General features: G+C 41.7%; 1 protein-coding gene across 2 annotated transcripts in view; it reads left to right on the forward strand.

The window, feature by feature from the left end:
• gria1a (glutamate receptor, ionotropic, AMPA 1a) overlaps positions 1 to 18,344 on the forward strand; it is a 69,938-nt gene that overhangs the window by 14,329 nt on the left and 37,265 nt on the right. For both annotated transcript variants that reach the window (XM_029441111.1, XM_029441112.1), the window contains exons 3-8: positions 4,934 to 5,173; positions 8,693 to 8,877; positions 12,508 to 12,561; positions 15,446 to 15,604; positions 16,142 to 16,309; positions 17,376 to 17,480. In XM_029441111.1, coding sequence (XP_029296971.1) covers positions 4,934 to 5,173; positions 8,693 to 8,877; positions 12,508 to 12,561; positions 15,446 to 15,604; positions 16,142 to 16,309; positions 17,376 to 17,480 — 911 coding nt within the window. The remainder of the gene's footprint in view (positions 1 to 4,933; positions 5,174 to 8,692; positions 8,878 to 12,507; positions 12,562 to 15,445; positions 15,605 to 16,141; positions 16,310 to 17,375; positions 17,481 to 18,344) is intronic.

Here is an 18,344-nt window from a genome sequence, read left to right on the forward strand (position 1 = left end):
GTGCAGGTCTTGAATACCTCCATATGTGTGAATTGGATATTGACTTCTTTTGCCCAGCTTCTCATTAACGTAGCTGATTAGCTCACTGGAAGATGGATGGGGCCAGAGGGACCACAACATGCTCTCTGTTTTTATTACACACATCATCTGACAGTTATTATCCATGGGTGGCTGAGTGGTGAATGATTGTGTGCGTCTTCCAGTGTCTGCTGTCAGATGTGTTTATCTCCCCTTAAAGTGCTCTGTGGTTGATTGAGTGACCTTTCACCCTTGTGGAGGTGGTGTATATTACTGCCTGATGTGACAGCAGCCGCCCTGCTCCTCTCATTACTCTCATCTTTCAAAAGGATACCTTAAACTAAATATGGAAAAGATAATATAGCATATGTTATGCCTTTATTAGAAAGCTGACAGTATACGCATGACAGGAAATGTTGCACTTTAGCAGAATATAATTAATTAACAAAATAATGTATTTACCACTGAAAACATATCTGAAACAATGTATTCATATTTAGGGAGTTAGTTGATCAAGGTATTAGTTATTTTGTATAATAATAATTTTATTTAAGTCAATTATCATGCAACAATATTGAAAGTCCACAGTGGCTCTGTGAGGCACATAAAATATTTGAGCTAAATGATGATACAAGGACAATGCTGACATGTTGAAATTAGAGGTAAAGTTGACCATTGTCACCATCTTAGTCTTCTAATTAGCACGAAACAGCAAAATACAGCTGATGGGAATATCATTAGTTTTGCACGTATTTGAGGATAAGCAAACACTTTGACTTGCTGGCAGTAGGGGTGGGCGATGTTGCTGAAATCTTTTATCACAGTATACTGTATGTAACTTTTGTTTGTGAAGCCTCCTCCAGCTCACAACTCCACTCTCTTCCTCCTCCTCCTCCTCCATGACTGCCCATATCACGTTACCTCGCGAGACAGCTGGATTTGCGACATTGCGAGGTCAAGCGAGATTGGTCTCCACGGTGAAACCATATTGCAAAATCTCGGCTTTGTCGACTGGACACCATAAATGTATCTACAAAATGTCATGGCAACCTGTCCGATAGTTTTTGATATTCATTCTGGAACAAGGTGTTGGACCGACAGACAGACCAGCATTGTCATCCCTAGACCATGCTGCGAGCATGGCCCAACAACACGCCGCTGTATATTCTCTGTTTCTGATTTGCTCTCTTTTTCATCATGATGATTAAATCTTTTGGTTTTGGACTGGTGGTCGGAAAGACTTTTAAAGTTGCTGCCTTGGGCTGTGGGAGATTCTGACATGATTTTTTTTACCTAAATTCTGACATTTTATTAAAAAAATAGTTCGATGAATAATAAAAAATTATTTACTGCCAGTTTTGACTGAAATACAAAACAGATTTGACCTCCTCAGGCATCATTCTGAAAACTGCGGTCTTGTAGCGTAAAGGTGACATTGAATGGACAACATAAACCCGGGTGTAGTAGTAGGATTGAGACTCACCAAATGAAGGTCGTGTGTGACTTTGGGAGTCAATCTGGCGGGGTTATGCTGAGGCAGAGAAAAGCTGGGTTGGATTCAGCTGCTCGCTTTTTCTTTACACAGTCTTGTTCCACGATGCCCAGAGGGAAACAACACAACATGATTTATTTGGAGTGTCACAGTACAGAATACACAGAATAGAGAAATATAGTTGATCAGTGGAGAAGTTGAGCTTCTTAATTGAATGTTCTATTTTGTGGAGTCCCCTGACATGTGACTCCTCAGTAGTGAGGCTCTTTAAAAAAGAAAAGGTCCTTTATGGATGGCTCAACATGAACCCTCCAATCAGTACGTTCTCTGCAGCTGAACCCAGCCTCCTGCTGCTGTCCAATTCCTTCTGTACTGCTGACCTTAATGTTGCACAGGATAATGGCATGCAATTCCCATGGGAGGAAAATAGTAGAAGCCCTGTGTTCCTTCTGTGTTTGTTTGTGGAGGCGTATACAACATCCTTATCAGAATCTGTGGTTTGCATGTGATAGCAGCAAACCCGAGAGTCCAGGGAACGTGTGCTTACCGAGCCAACACGCTCCAAAGACGTTCCTTCTATTGATTCTTGCAAACCTGGTTGTGACTTCCCCCAAAAGTGCATTGAGAAATGGATTTGTGAGTGCACCCGGTACAATTCAATTCGATAGTACTGATTTAAAAATGTTTTGACATAGCAAATAATGCAGAGCTATTGAAGAATAAACACACACACCCACACAAAGCTGCTCTGCAATACCACAGACACAGATTGGTTTGTAGCTGCAGTGGAGGAGCTGGGAGGCAGGTAGTGTGCACAAGGGCACCTTGACACGTTTGACTGATGCAGTTTGCCATCAAAAAAACAACTTAAGAAATCAGTTTTTATTTATTTATACGTTTTTCAAAGCCATCATTATTAAATTATTAAAAGTGAAACAGTAATGGTCCAGTATTATTATGCCGTTTTGTACCCGGCTATAAACATTCACGGAAAAGTTTAAAGGATGCAGCGTTGCCTACCACCCCCTGGCATCGCCCCCCTCTTCATCCACAACTTCAGATGCAGAAACAACTGTCACTAACACGCCCTCTTTGTTCAGCCGGCACTGACACGTCTGTCTTGTGATATTTGGCTCATGCTAAGCAGAGGAACAGCTGCAGGGCACGGGAAACAGAGAACAGGGAAGACAGTAGCCGCGTGAGCTGTTTCTGACAGCGCCTCCTGTTGTGCGAGTATCAGTCCCTTTAGGATTTCAGTTTTTCCTCTTTTCCTGCGGCCTAAAACTCTTTGACCACGCCGAATGCAAATCAACTTATTGTTCTTTCATAGGAAAAGTTTAGAGAGGGTGGAAATATGACATCGGAAGACAGTTCCCGCTTTCCCGCATCATCTGTGTGCTGAAGAGTTTTGTTGACTTGAAATAATTATGATTTGTTTTGAGTTTAAGTAAAAATGTGATGCTGTGGAAATGTACTGCAAATCTTCCATTATTTCAGAAATGATCTGAGGATTTTGCAAAGCCATGTCAGTTTTGCAATTTTGCTAATTCCTCGAGGGGAAACCTAATTATGACAAAATGTCCAAACACTCACAATTCCCACTTCATCTTCCAAAAGTCCTTTAGCAGCTTTGAGCTACTGTAATCCCTGCCAGAGAAACAGACCGTTGCCTGGGCAACCTCAGTTCTGCCGCCATGGCAGCTGTAACTGTGGCGATGAGACACGGAGTGCCAGGGTGGACAGGTGTTACGGGGTCTTCAGGATCACTTCAGGTCTCTCGGCCCTGCCTCAAATGTTGTTACACATGTGGAGCCGCGCTAACAAGCCCCTCGCAGACAAACACGCTTGCCCCCATCGATACTGCTATCAGAACGGGACCCGAGACCGCTGAGTTACACTAATATTCTGTGTCATGCTCTTGTCGAATTAGACGAGCACATGGTTCTCTTGCCAGCTCGGAGCAGGAGGTCCTTGCCACATGGCTGCATGTTTTTTTTTTTTTTTTTTGTCAGACACACATACTGTAGGTATGAGAAATGACTCATGTTCAGTGAAACATGGTAACCTGCTGCAGGGCAGAGTAATGGGACACTGCACAAAAAGTCAAACAAGCTCTCATTACCTTTCATCCAGGCAGAACATGGAGGCCACTGCAGAAATTGGTCCTAGAAAATTGTAAGGGGAAATAAAATGTGTGCTAGTGGAAAGCAATAGCTGAGAGTGTGTCGATTTAATAGCGACAGTGTGTGCAGACCATGAAGGAAAGATAGTTCTGTTACTGAGTCAGTGTGGCGAGGCTCAAAATGTCTATTTTCAGGGCTTGCTTTAAGTAGGGTGAGTCACCAGGCTTTTGGAGCACTAGAGACTGCATATGTGTGTATGTGCTCATGCGTGTATGCACATGTATTTTTATGTGATACCGTTGAATTTCTCCCTCTCCCTCTATCTCCGTCACACACACGCAAACAGACACACGCACACACGTGCTTGCCCGGCAGGTGCAGGTCTGTGACGGGTTAGGCGTTTTGGGTATGGGCCATCCTCTCTCTGTCTTTTCCCTCAGCTCCTAGCAGCGAGCTGGCTCTTGCGCGGGGACAGGCAGCGGCTTCAATCTGTTTGGTAAATACTGAGATAAGTAAGGCCCACCCATCGTCATGGCAGAAAATAGCCCAGGCCAGACCTGGGAGTGCAAAGATAGCCCTACTATGCTGAAAGCATGGAGAGGGCATACCTTCCAAAGAGAAGACTGTGAACATAAATTAGCTATTTTGAGATATTAGGGGGTGTGAATGAAGTCAGAGTGACAAACAGACAATGAGAGAATAAGAAATGGGGAGACAGAGGGAGAAAAGCAAATGAGAGATGCAAACCGCCTCTTGCTGCCAGTAAAATGTCAATGGAACCCTGGGGATGCATTGATTAAGCTCTCTACTCCTAATCTGCCTTCACCCTCTGCTCCTCTCACTGAAGGCAAACACTCAGACTGGTGGTATACAGATGGACAAATGAGCCAGCTCTGCATAAACATGCCACAAAGTAGTTAAGTGGAGGCAAAGCTATTTGAGCTATTGTTCAACTGAAAACTCAAAAGCACTTTGTGGTGACTCATGTTTTAATTGAAAGGGTTAACACATTGTGACCAATGACAGATATCCCTTTTTTTTCTCTCTTCTTAGATTTATTTTCCTTTCTTTGAACATCAGCGATAGTTTAGGTGTCATGTAACAATAAGACACAAGAGAGTAAATCAGATGAACATTTTATTGCATTGTGCACCAAGTTAACACTTGTCTACTCGATGGCAAGAGTTTGTTTTCATTTAATTTCCGTTGTACAAGAGTTAATACAAATATTCCATGATCCTCTGGTTAGTCCTGAGACTAACTTTCCCCCTGTCCCTGTTTTCTCTTTTCTCTCTGGCAGTTTGTTCCCAGTTCTCCAAAGGTGTGTATGCCATCATCGGCCTGTATGACAGGAAGACAGTCAACATGCTCATGTCCTTCTGCGGGGCGCTGCATGTCTGCTTCGTCACGCCGTCCTTCCCCATCGAGACGGCCAACCAGTTTGTCATCCAGCTGAGGCCCGAGCTCCAGGACGCTCTGGTGGGAGTGATCGACCACTACGGATGGACCAAGTTTGTCTACATGTACAGTTCGGACTCAGGTAGGAAACTTAGGTCACATTTATTTTATTTAAAATGATACTGTATATTTGGCATAATCATATTTAGTGGAAACCTTTCTGTAAACACATATCCTTAAAGCTTTGCTACATCATTATAAAAATATGTGACTCTGAAGTCACTTAGAGTATAAGTGTAAGTTGTTCCATTTTAAATTGGATCAATTATAACGGATACTTAAATGTATTATCATCCTCATCCATGCTTGAATATCAAAACATTTCCTTTCCTCTAAGAATAATTTCAAGTACATGCACATAAAGATGGTCGGAGGCAAAACCAGTCATTTTACAATCCACCATTAGTCGTCTTCATATTGCCATGGCGACAGCAATGGGGTCAATCGTAGCCATTGTGCAGCAATGAGCAGCCATCAGATGTATTTCAGGCCACCCTCTTTGTGCAGATGGAGAACACAGAAAAGAAACATTGACCTGCACTCATTGCAGATAAATCACACAATGGAACAAAAGACTAAGCTTCTCATTGAGCAGTCCTCAGCAGTAACCCGTGTTGCAACAGTCACAAACACAGAAAATGCCGTATCATACAAAAACACCTTAATAACATCTATGCAGAAAAAAAGCAGCACACATGCCCGCCTCCTTCTCCCCCTCCCCTCTCTAGCCAATCAGCTGTACCCTTCTCATAATGCCATGCCATCTGTCCCAGGTGTTGTGGGGTTTTGGAGCATGACCACGAAAGGTGTACTTCGTGTGCCCTAAAGCATGCGCGCTGTGTGAGCATTTTGCACATGCAAATTATTGCAACTTTTATTCGCTCATGTTTGTGACTCGTGTGTGAGAGAGACATAAGCAGGCTGATGTCAGCTTTAAAAGACAGATGCCATCATGTGACAGGGGAGATTTCACAGTGGTCTCACCCTATTGATTCACGATGGCAGTAGCTTCACACATGCCCCAAAGATCTTTTTTTATCTTCTGTGATCCCTTCATTACCAACTCACAAACTGTTGGGTAGCGTGTGTGTGTGTGTGTGTGTGTGTGTGTGTGTGTGTGTGTGTGTGTGTGTGTGTGTGTGTGTGCTGGGTCACCCCTGTGTGATTGAGTGGTGGGATGGAGCCAGTGGAATCCATATCAGTAGTCCTCTGTTGCCTGGATACTACACTGAAGTCACCCTTCCTGCAGGGTTATTTTAAGGCGTTAAGAAAAATCATATTTACGTGTGAGGAATTTGTGTGTTTGGTTTGTGTGTGTTTCTTCCAAATATTTTATCAAAGTATTTTTTTAGCACTTCCAGTTGATATTGCCTAGTAAAAGGTCAAAAGCTTGAATGTCTAGTCTTATATATATATTAGATATTTAGATATATGTGGGTTTTTTCAGTGTTTTACAAATATACAATATGCAGGATCACTTTCCTAACACATTAGGAGCTATAATATTTCCCCGCTTCTTTTCTTTTTAACATCTGTTCTGCTGTCTTTCCACACAGCATACGCTAATAAAAGTGCTTCTCGTTTTTCTGCCAAAAACCAGAAAACAAATTTGACAGCCCATTAAACCTATCATAAGCAATATTCAGAAAATGGTTTCCTAAAAGTGTTATTTTATCTACTCTCAATTGCCTTGTGCCCAGGTCTCCGTGCATTGCCTCCGGCCAGAAGGGTGCTTATGACAGCCAGATTCCATTATATTATTCTCTTTCAAGATGCCTTTGGAGCACCATTTTTACCTTGGCCGGTCTCACGAGCCACGGCTGGCTCTGATTTATAGGGGGCGCATCCGCCACGTAGCTATGTTTGAAAGGACGTGAGAATATCCAATGCAAACACAGTGAGACTTAAAAAAAAAAGGGGAAGAAATGAGGAATAGATGGAAGATAAGAAAAGATAAGAAATGTAATATTCCAGCCACACTGATAACATTGTGCAGAACATTCTCAGCACAAAGCATTAATGAGATTCAAGCAGTAATTTTAGCTCGTCTTGCTCACGGGCTGGAACATAATGCAGATTAACAAATAAATACAAACATAAAGACATTAGGAAAAATGGAAGATAATTAAAAAGTAAGCAATGAAAAGATAAGGAAGTGAACTGCTTTAGTGCTGCCAGGTCAGATATATTGTGTGGCGCTGTCCGTGGTGCTGAAACTTTTACTGACACTCCATTCAAAGACAGTTGTCCATTCTCCTCAGGACACACTGGCCTTATTCACAGCCGTTTTAACTACCCCCTGTGTGCCCATGCCTGTCATCAGTTTCACAGCTACTACTGAATCTGTCAGCACCAAGGACTATAATGATTCACTCATGTGCAACAGTGAATGGATGGAGACACCATGAGAGGTGCTATACGTATGTGCATTTTTAAACATCATTCTTTTTGCTAGAAACAGTCGTTTATTTACATGTACTGTATTGCTGTCATATATGGAGGAGAAACAGTATCCATCTTTTTACTTCTTAATGACCTGGTGTCAAATAGGCAGCGTGAATTGCCCAGAGAGCAGCTGGTGTGTATTTTAATAAGGCCAGGCAATCATCTTTCAGAGGGCTGTAACTGCCTGTCTCATTCTTCATTTGACAGGGTTTCTGTCGCTGTTGTTGTGGATAAGCCATATTTACATTTGCTCAATATGCATAAAATGCCTGTATGAACATGAACAAACAAGCATGGAGGATGTACAAAACACATTATGTATAGGCCCACGGTGGCTCTAACAGCATTTGTCAGCTTAGTGGTGGAAAAAAAAATATAGCTACATCATGTATTAGTTTACATTTTTTCTAAATTTTGTAATTGCTATAATTCATTTGGGTAATGTCTGCCAGTCTGCTGCGGGTGGAATTACTTTATTTACTCTGTGGAACAACTGTGGCTGCCAGCTCGAGAGGAATCTGATTGGTCTACCGCCAGCAGCAAAGCAGTACAGCAGTGAGTCAGATTGTAAATCAGAGCTCAAGATCAATGTGTTCCCTAATCGCCTTTTATTTCCTGTCTTAGCATAAGCCTATAGCTCATTGGCTGCTCTACCTCTATCTCTCTGATGCTAGAGTGTCTTCGCAACAACATTATTGAGTATTGCCACCTGTAATTGGTGCTCGGAGCTGGCTGTGAGTGTGTCTTCTGCGATGATGCACGGGCTGATTCTTTGTTAGTTTGGGAGTGGTGATTATTTAGCCGGGTGCTGTACAAACTGGAAAAGCACACCTGTACATGTCAGAGTGCTTAATGGACTGTCCCGCTCGTTATTCTTTATCACCGAAGCTACAGGGGAGGTACTGATGGATGCGCTTATCAAAAGCGGTTCTTCACAGCTTCTGTTTTGTTCTCCAATTTTTTATTTATCTTTCAGCTCATAATATAAATTACACACCGTATAAGATTAACCTGCACGTAATTTATGACTCATGCTGCCTAATAAAATATAGACACTTATGGATCACTAGTCATTTGTCAGTTCATTCATCTTGGACGTCTTTGTAAATCTTTTGCTGTAAATGCCTTCACAGCTCGCTCTCTCAACTCTTTCTAGGCCTGTCAGTGCTGCAGAAGGTTTTGGACACAGCAGCGGAGAGGAACTGGCTTGTGACCTCTGTCAATGTTGAGACCATGACAGAGGCCTCCTTCTTGAAAGTGTTTCAGGATTTGGACAAGAGGAAGGAAGGCCAAATTATCATCGATTGTGAGACCGAGAGGCTCACTGGCATCCTCAAAAAGGTAAAGAGCTTTTTTCTGTTTTTGCAATAAGAGCGGATGATGTAAACATGTTGCAATATGTAATTCAATTCCAGCTAAACTGCTGCAAGCTCATAAAGTAATAAAGTCACACTGTATGTAAGCATTAGATCCAAATAACACAAGTAGGAATTTAACATCAGTGAATTTTCTTTTTGGACGCATATCAAGTTTATTATAAACTGAGTAATTAGCATGCTTGTTTAAACTTCTTCAGAAAAACATATTGGACAAATACATAAAAAACACATATCAGAATGTGCATGTTTTAATCAGAAGAACAAAGGAGAGAGGCAGAAAGAGAAAGGAGGGTATAGCCTATAAATGGAAAGTGGGGGTCGGTTGGTGGTCTGCTGTGGTGTTTAGTCTCCTGGAGCTTCAAGGACAGGAGAGATAAATAACACAGCTTTGGCATTTGGAGTCGCCAGTTCTTCTGTGATAGGATCATCACTTACTCACCTCAGTGTGGTTGAAAGGAAATGGATCTTGGCATCACAATTGACTGTTTGCTAAACCTCTCCCTCAAACAGAGATTGCCCAATCACACCTTAGCAACCATAACTGTGCATGGCAGGTCTGTCAAGCTCTGAATTTCACTGCACATTGAAGCGGTGTACGTTAGGCTGTCTTAAGGGTTATAATCAACATTTAAATAGTTTGGAAGTATTTTTTTATACAGTCTTTCCAAAACCAAAAGCATGAGCACAGAAGTGTAAGAAATTGATTAAAGTGTTTGACTGCTCTGACGTAAGCTGCAATCGTTAGCTAGTTAGTTTTCTGTCTAACTAGCTAAGGACTATCTACTACTACAGTAGTAAACAAACCTTACTTCCATGTCGAAGAAGTATTTCACTACATTAGTTTGTGTGGAACTCAAAAATAATTTTGACGGTGCAATGCAACAAAGCGACTCTGTCTTGCTAGCAATCCCACCCAGTCTCGTTACCAGCTATAGCCTACAGTAGTTAGTATAGTAGTAGAGTACAGTGCTTAACTGTAAATAAGTCCTCAACCTTAAAGCCTTTTCTCTTGTAAAATTGGAACATACTGTTTCAAAGTCAGCCAGAGGCAGCTTTTGCAAACATTGAAGCTAACGTTAGCTTAATTAGCTAGCTAGCCACAACTGATAACCTCGGCTAGGGATAGTTGACGTTCCAGTTGGCTAAATCCATACAAATGATTATCCTGCATTTATCTACCTCTCTCTGAAATGAAGTACCCATTGTTTTAAAAATGTGTAAAGATGTTGAGTGGTAAATTGGCTACTGTGATTATAGGCTTTTATCAGAACACACATTTTGGCATGTCATAGCAGGAAAATCACAGGTGTAATTTATAACAAGTACATTTAGATAAACTAGTTATAGGGTTATTTTGCATGCTGGCTCACTAGCATGACTTACTGGGACACTTGCAACTGAGCCATCGTTAAGAAAACCTGCTTTGACAAGTCAAAGTGTCTGCTGCTTTGAGCATGAAGGCAAACCCCAGAAATATCCACACATTTGTCATATTTGTATTGTTTTGCTTGTTGATGTCACTTGATTTATGACTTTTCAGTCTGATTTTTTTTCTGCTTCAGTACATTGTTGTTTATGAGAAAACGAAACGCACAAACGTGCACTTTAATGATGTTCATAGCGCACACACACAGTCCCCATCTGTATGTGTAGGCTCTGTGTGAATGTTATTGATGGCCAGGTGTCTAAAGTTAAGTTTATTGCATCAGTTCTCACCAGCTTACAGGAGCTGAGCCTGAGAAGTTCTCCATTCAGACGTCCACCATCAATCACCCAAATCTGCTCCCTGCCTCCACACTGCCCTGCCTGTGCATCCAAACACTGGCGAATGCACACACACAATACCTCTGCCTCTTGTGCCCTTTATACTCCCTCCCATGTTCATCTCATTCATCTCATACAGTACACATATTCTCCTACGATAATGTTTCCTGAGGGCGGCTCCTCACATAAACTAAATGTTGATGTAACCTCCTTAGAGAACATTCATTGTGACAGAAGAGCTACCTCGAAAACATTTTAGAGTGCATTTTCCAACAGAGACAAAAAATTGATCCATTCTCTTGGGGCTGAACTCTGAATAACTCTTCAAATCTGCATGTATAATTAAAAAGCTATTTTGCATCCAAAACATTTCCGTTTGACGGTCCACTGTGGCAGTAATGTGTGTTTTCCCCTGGTGTTGAGTGTATTGGTGTCAGCGCGGGTGTGTGTCTCTCCTCCTTCCGTTCAGATTTTCCTTGCCTGGGGCTCAGCCGCAGGTCCTGCCTTGTACTGGGGTCACCATTAATAACAAATGCCACCTTCTGTCGTGACCTACAGCTTCATTAGACACACACATAACACACAAACAAATGAGTACAATCCCCCGGAGTATACGCAGGGAAAATGCTCAGAGAGGTAGAGGAGTGAACAATGTGTGAGGTCATGCATGGTGCCTGAACAGAGACAGTGGAATGAGCTTCTTATCCACTCTCCTAAGGCTATTAATTGGATGGAACATGGCTTTGAATAAGTGCTGCTCACTCGGCCTTATTTTATGTGACTGCCCTGTATGCTGTGATGACACATATTCACACGCACAGGCTTGTGTTGTACAGTAGAGCAGGCTCTTTATTTAGGCATAGGCAAGCTAGACAGTTGCCTTACATTTTCTTTTATCTTACACCACATCTACATTCAAACATCAGGCAAAATAGTGTAAAATGTGCCCATTTCATGTATAAATAAATGACTTCTAGCACTACAATACACACACCTCACTGTGATGTTCAAACTGCTCTGATCTTCGGTGCTCGGCTGACCCGTGACGCCTTCTGTTAGAGAATGACAGCAGCGGGGGCAGAAGAGAGATGTAGGTGTGGGAGAGGGGCTTGTGCAGAATTCAGCACAGACTTCAATATTTTATGATATTATTGTTAGTTCAAGCACATATTGAATATTGTAAGTTATTTTGATATCATATCAAAGATCAAATCAGAGCTCTCAGGGGAACACTCAGGGAAGCAAATATAGTACAGTATACCTGTACACTATTATTTTTACACATTGATGGCTTATTTTACGCTTTGAGGATGTGAAGTGTGACATGTTATGTGCAATTGACTTTAATTAGATAGTTAAATATTTATTTATTTATTTATTCATACTGCTCCTTTTATTAAGTAATTTGACTGTAATTTCTATTTTGATAACATACTAACACATGTTCAGTCTGTTAATTCCTGTTGATGCCTTTTTAATTCATAGTTGTTTCTAACTTCAGAGCTGTCATTTTCCTTAAGCTACTTTGATGACTTTCATTATATGGAGTCTGTAGATGTGTTGACTTTTTACTCATGCATTAAAGCAGATATTTGAAAAGTTACTCACCTTTTTATTTTATTTAAGGTTAAGTGTTTAGTCCCCTGTATTGTGAACCTATATTTTCTGCCCATCCTGCACAAGGTCAAGTACTGTGTACTCAACCAGGAATACTGCTGAGACACTGTCAAAACCTCCCTCTCAGTTATACACACTAACATACACATACCTTCTGTTTTTGTATCGCAGGCATTTTATTCTCTATATCTCCTCTGACCTTGTCTTTCAGATTGTTGAACAAGGCAAGAATGCAAAGAGCTACCACTACATCCTGGCTAACCTGGTAAGGAATCGTCATCATATCACTGCATTTATATCTATTTAGATGTCTCTGAAAATGTTCCACACACTTGTCTACCTACTCCTAGATCAATGAATTTGCATTGCTATTAAATGTGACTTTTAACAGTGTCCCAGACTTTCGGTGATTCATTTCCAGTTGAATAGACTTGCATATGCCGAATAATTTAGCCTAAATCCATCTGGTTTTATGTCTTTTATCTTCCCTTATCCCATTTTCCTCTTCAGCTACTTCATATATTCTTTCACTGGACCGTCAAACCTGCAGACATAACAGCAGCACAGTAGTAGACTCATATAAAGCACATACGGGAAACGTGTGACTTTCAGAAATCTGTGCAGACTCGCAGTGACAGAAAAAGGTCAGGCAGCGAATGTATGCAAGCTTATATCCATTAGCTCTCTTTGTCTGCTGCCATTTTCTCAGAACGAATGGTGTTCAGGCCCCTTCAGCACTGTTCAGACTCACTAAATGCAACCAAATGAAGAGAAAATCGACATCACCCCGAAGCTGTAGTATTAACGGCATTAATATGCAGCTGCTGGCTTGAACAATTTCTCACTGCTGGGGTTTTAGATTGGCTCAATCTCTCTTGTCTGGCCAGTTTGCCAGATTTAATTTTGATGATAAGACTCGCACGGTAATAACAGCTGATACGCAAATTGGCCACAGTCATTTATAATGGGCCCATTAAAAGGTTTGTGAAAAAAACTTCCTTGCACCTTTTCAGAATTTTACTAATTTACTTACTTTTGTCTGCAGCTGTGTGTCTTTAAAAAAATAGTCTGAGAGAGCATTAGAGAAAAGAAAATGTGGATTAAATATCTGTCAGAAATACCCCTACGCCATATCCAGTGTTGGCAAAGGCTAGTTTCTATAGTAACCTCTTCAGCTCACTGCACTACATTAGCTCATACATGGAGCAGAAAAAAAGTCTCTAGTCTGTCTGCTCAGCTGAGAAATATGGACACATGGCAACACATTAGGGAGACGTTGGTGAGAGAATGGGTGGGGGTGCTGAAAACTGCCCCTCCTCTTTGCTGGCATTTGTCTCCTGTAGGTTGAAATGGTCTTTATTTTGCACCTGCAACCATGTCCAAAACCAGAAGGGCATGAAACAAAATGAACTTTATGCTACAGCCAGCCACTTCTATATGTGTTTGTGTGGATGTGAAGATCAAAGAGAGTAAACAAGCGAGAGTTTGAGATAGACATATGGCCAAGAGAGAGGCAAAGCTTCAAATGACATGAACAAAACCCCCATCGGGGCAGAGAAGAAAGAGAAAGGATACTAAGTTATATGTTGTCAGACAGATGCCTAGCGAGCAGAAGAAACACCAAGAGAGACACCTTTTCTTTTCATCAGTCAAAACTTTGCTCTTAAATCTTAGACAATTCACAGACAAATCTTCTCTCCCCCACTCCTGCTCTGTTTTCTACTCCCACCCATTCCCTCTCGCCTGCCTCTTATTCTCCCCGCGCTGACAGGCAGCCTGCTGAGAGACCAAATCTGCCTCTCTGCCTTTCTCCCACTCTGAAAAACAGCTTTCTCCGCATAATAGTCAGGGGGGAAAATACATGTAGGAGATACCATTACAGTAAATTGCTTCTTTCTCCATTGTGCTCTGCCCAAGGCATCCCCTGCATTGTTCCCAGTAGCCTATGAGGTTTTGATGCCATTTCCAACAGTAGCCTATAGAGACTCAGTATATCAGAGATTAACTCCGGACTGAACGCAGACATGAAATTAGGTTTTCTATTTTCTTTTTCACTGCTCTTGCCCCTCAGGAAAGACAGGTAGGAAGTATGCTCAATGGGATAACCTCTCTAAGTGAAAAAGAAGGATTTGCCGTTTTCATTATGCCATTGACCCTTGCACTTCTGATGGTAGAGTAAAAGCAGTAACTATAATGTAATGCATTCTGCAGAATTACCCTCTGATGTCAGGTGCACACTAGACCACTGGTTTCTAACCTTTTTCGGCTTGTGAAACAAAGTATCGCTGGAGGATTGCACATGTATGACTAATTCAAGTGATGGAATGTCCTTAGTTTTATTTGAATCATTTGTACAGTCAAAAACCTCCATCACTTCACAAGATATAAAAGCAAAGGTCAAACGAATGCCTGTAAAATGAAGCAGCAAAAATGTGTTTTTCTGTAAATTGTCTCTCCTCTGAATCCTATCCTCCCGTGGTTCACAACCTCTGGGTCAGGACCCCCGAGTTAAATCTCAGGGATCAAAAGATGACTTAAGGCCCAACGAGTAGAATTTGTCGGTTGCAGTTTGTAAACATAACATTCAAAGTTGGCCCCTCTTCCATGACTCAGCGAGGGTTAGAGTGCTCGCCATCTGGTGAAAGCCAACTCCAGATTCACTCACGTTTAGGAACGAGCTTTTTCCCGCTTGGCGTGTGCATGATTATAATCTACGTTTTTATAGAGGTTGACGCCCATAAATGTCCTGAACAGACCAATATAAAAGTCAGAGAGAAAATACAGACAGAGGGCTGCAGGGACCCTGCAGATACAGACACCCCCACACATTTCGAGTGGGTCTATACATTGTTATTTAGCAAAATCCTACTCCTTTAAATAGACGGAAAGAAATCACATTTCTCTCACACAAAATGATGCCAGAAATGTTATGAAGCACTGACCTTTCAGATTTGCTATTATTACTCCACCAAGTATGGTTTAATGTCCACTTCCAAGAATATCAGTTAATTCCTGTGTTTGTGTGCAATCAGTGTAATCATGCATTGCCCCAAATAATGAAATCGTAAGTTTTCTTCACCTATACATATATGTGTTTTTCTACCTGTATTTCTCATTGTTTCTATCTTCCTGTCCACTTCCTGTCTAAGGGTTTCCTGGACATCAACCTGACAGACCTGAGGAAGGGTGGAGCGAACATCACCGGCTTCCAGCTCGTCAACAACTCTGAGCCCGGCGTCAGCCGTGTCGTCCAGCAGTGGATGGAGTTTGACAACAAAGACTCCAAAGTGCCCAAGAGTGGACTCAAAGTACTACTGCCTTGCTCTTTGATCTGTCTTTTATTTAGCTTCCTCTATCTTTGAAGTATTTATACAAGTAGCTGTAAGGCAGCACAGGATATGTTAAGATGTTTAAGTTGAAGTGATTGAGTTATGTGTGAGGTTCTGGTTACCTCAGACAAGAAGTTTGTTTGTGACTATCAGCAGTATATTGTAAAAAAGATATGAAAGGGTTTATTCAATTTGGTGGACAGATGACCCTTGATCCTGTCTGAGTGAGGCCATTCAGATCTGGGATGTCTGCTGTTAAATGATTATTGATTTGTAACCATAACATCTGTCCAACCAGCTGAGACAGAGCAGTCTGTGTGTTTTTACAGGGTCAAAAAAATAAACTGAAAATGTAAGTAACAGAAATGATGTCCTTGGGTGTTAAAGCAAAGCTGTGGGAGCCTTTTAGAATGTGTCGAATGTTCTGTTGCTGCCAAGCCTCTCTTCAGCCAAGAGCCTTCTAAACTTTTATCACTGTGTTTGCTTCAGTTTGAATCATCTGCTCCCTCTTCACAGTACACAGGCGCTCTAACATATGACGGGGTGAAGGTCATGTCCACGGCCTTCCAGAACTTAAGGAGACAGAGGATAGACATCTCTCGAAGGGGCAACGCTGGAGAGTGTCTTGCCAACCCACCAGCTCCCTGGGGACAGGGCATAGACATCCAGAGAGCCTTGCAGCAGGTCTGTGCGCATACATACAATGCGATAAATAGACTCACACACACACACACACACGTACACACACTTGTGCAAATTCTTGAGTGGCACATTGGCTAACGGCTCCTGAGTTGGGGCTGGCTGAACAAATTAGGTCTCATTCTGTCGCGTAAAGTTCACATTAAGTCATAAGAGAGCTCTCCAGTATCAAATGTGACATCATGGCCGGTAAACAAAACCTGCAGGCAATAACACTCAGCCGTGATCATCATGGAATATGACATCAGCAATTGAGTTTAGAAATGTAATGTTTGGCAACGGAAATAGAAATGTTGGGCTGGCCTTGAGACTTCACATTGTCTGATGGAGACACTCATGCATGTATATCGAGGAACAAGGACAACTATTGTATTGTATTAAAAATATTAAAAAAAACGCAGAATTGCAGTTGCTAATTAAAACAACGAAATATGTTATTTATGTACTCCGCAACACCATTTACATTAAGTATGGAGGTAAAAATAAATGCATGTTTGTGAGGGCATAAGTGTAATTGCTTGTGAGCACTTGTGAGTGTGGTGTGTGTGTGTGTGTGTGTGTGTGTGTGTTGTGTGTGTGTGTGTGTGTGTGTGTGTGTGTGTGTGTGTGTGTATGTGTGTGTGTGTGTGTGTGTGTGTGTGTGCAGCCCGAGGCTCTGTCTGCAGAGTGGCTGTACAGTGGAGTCCTTAATGTCAATCCAGCCATCTGCCTGCGGATGGACTGCAGATTGAAGCCGTGTTCGCTCAATTAACTCCATCACACAGCCAAAACAAACACACTGCACTGTAAATATACACGCACACCGTCTGCCATTCACTTCCAAAGGGATCAGGCATTGGGGACTTTCACATACGAATACTATATTAACGCATGCGAGCTATGCTTAACATGCATCGCGTGTAATCGTGACATGCGAAGGCTTGCTGCCAGCGCAGACATGAAGAAAATGGACGGAATGAATATCATGCATTACGGCAGCAATTATTTACCCATCTCCCGGGCACGTCTGAGCCTGTGAATTACTTATTCAATATCTGTGACTCCATTACAGGTCCGTATAGATGGATTGACTGGTCACATTCAGTTCAATGAGAAAGGCCGCAGAACCAACTACACTGTTAGCATCATGGAACTGGCCCCCTCTGGACCAAAGAAGGTAAGTCTGTAGCCTTAACACCAATTTAAGAAATCTATTGTGGCTCAAGGAGCCTGTTAGAAACGGTGTCTGCAAGCTGATTAGTCGAATAACCCTGTGGCTCATTTCAGGTCCTTACACAGTATTCAATAAATCCAAGAAAGGTGTGCACCCACATTTATCAAACTACTAACAATTACCCTTGATCTGAAGAGACAACTTAGGAGTAAAGAAGTTCTTCTCTGACGGAAAATTCAGACATTTATTTACCGACTGCTATTTACATTGAAGTGAAAGAGTAACATTTAAAGAACTAGAACAGTGAGCTCAGCATTAAATGGAGATAATCTATAGACCCAACCTTTCTATAGAGGTCAGTTTTTGATCCATGACAAATGCCAAAATGTTTCCTGTGACAGTCTGTGTCAGGCTTATTTTTAACCAACTGTATCTGCAACTGTCGATTGCCGTAAAGGAGTTTTGCTAATGAAGCAGTTGTTGATCACTTCCTGTCAACAATCAATGATTACAACAGTGATGATAACATAGGGAAAATAGGTTTTACAGAAATTGTCAGACAGACCGACAGACAGACACTATCACACACACGACTGAACACATGATCCCCCCCTAGGCTTACGCCTGGCAGAGATAATGATCTCATTATTAATCTCATGCATGCTTTGAGCAGGAAACGCAAATCAGAGACAAGGATTTGTCCTACATCCTTTTAAATCTGTAAATCTGTAAATTTTACTCAGTGATGCTTTTCTGCAAAAGCCTGTGTAATTCTAATTTCGTTATTTGTTTTATTAGGACCCCTATGAGATATCAACATCCTATCAAATGTTAAAATCAAATCCAAATAGTGGCTAAAACTACCCT

Source organism: Cottoperca gobio, chromosome 10, assembly GCF_900634415.1.
Source record: "Cottoperca gobio chromosome 10, fCotGob3.1, whole genome shotgun sequence".
Taxonomy (NCBI): domain Eukaryota; kingdom Metazoa; phylum Chordata; class Actinopteri; order Perciformes; family Bovichtidae; genus Cottoperca; species Cottoperca gobio.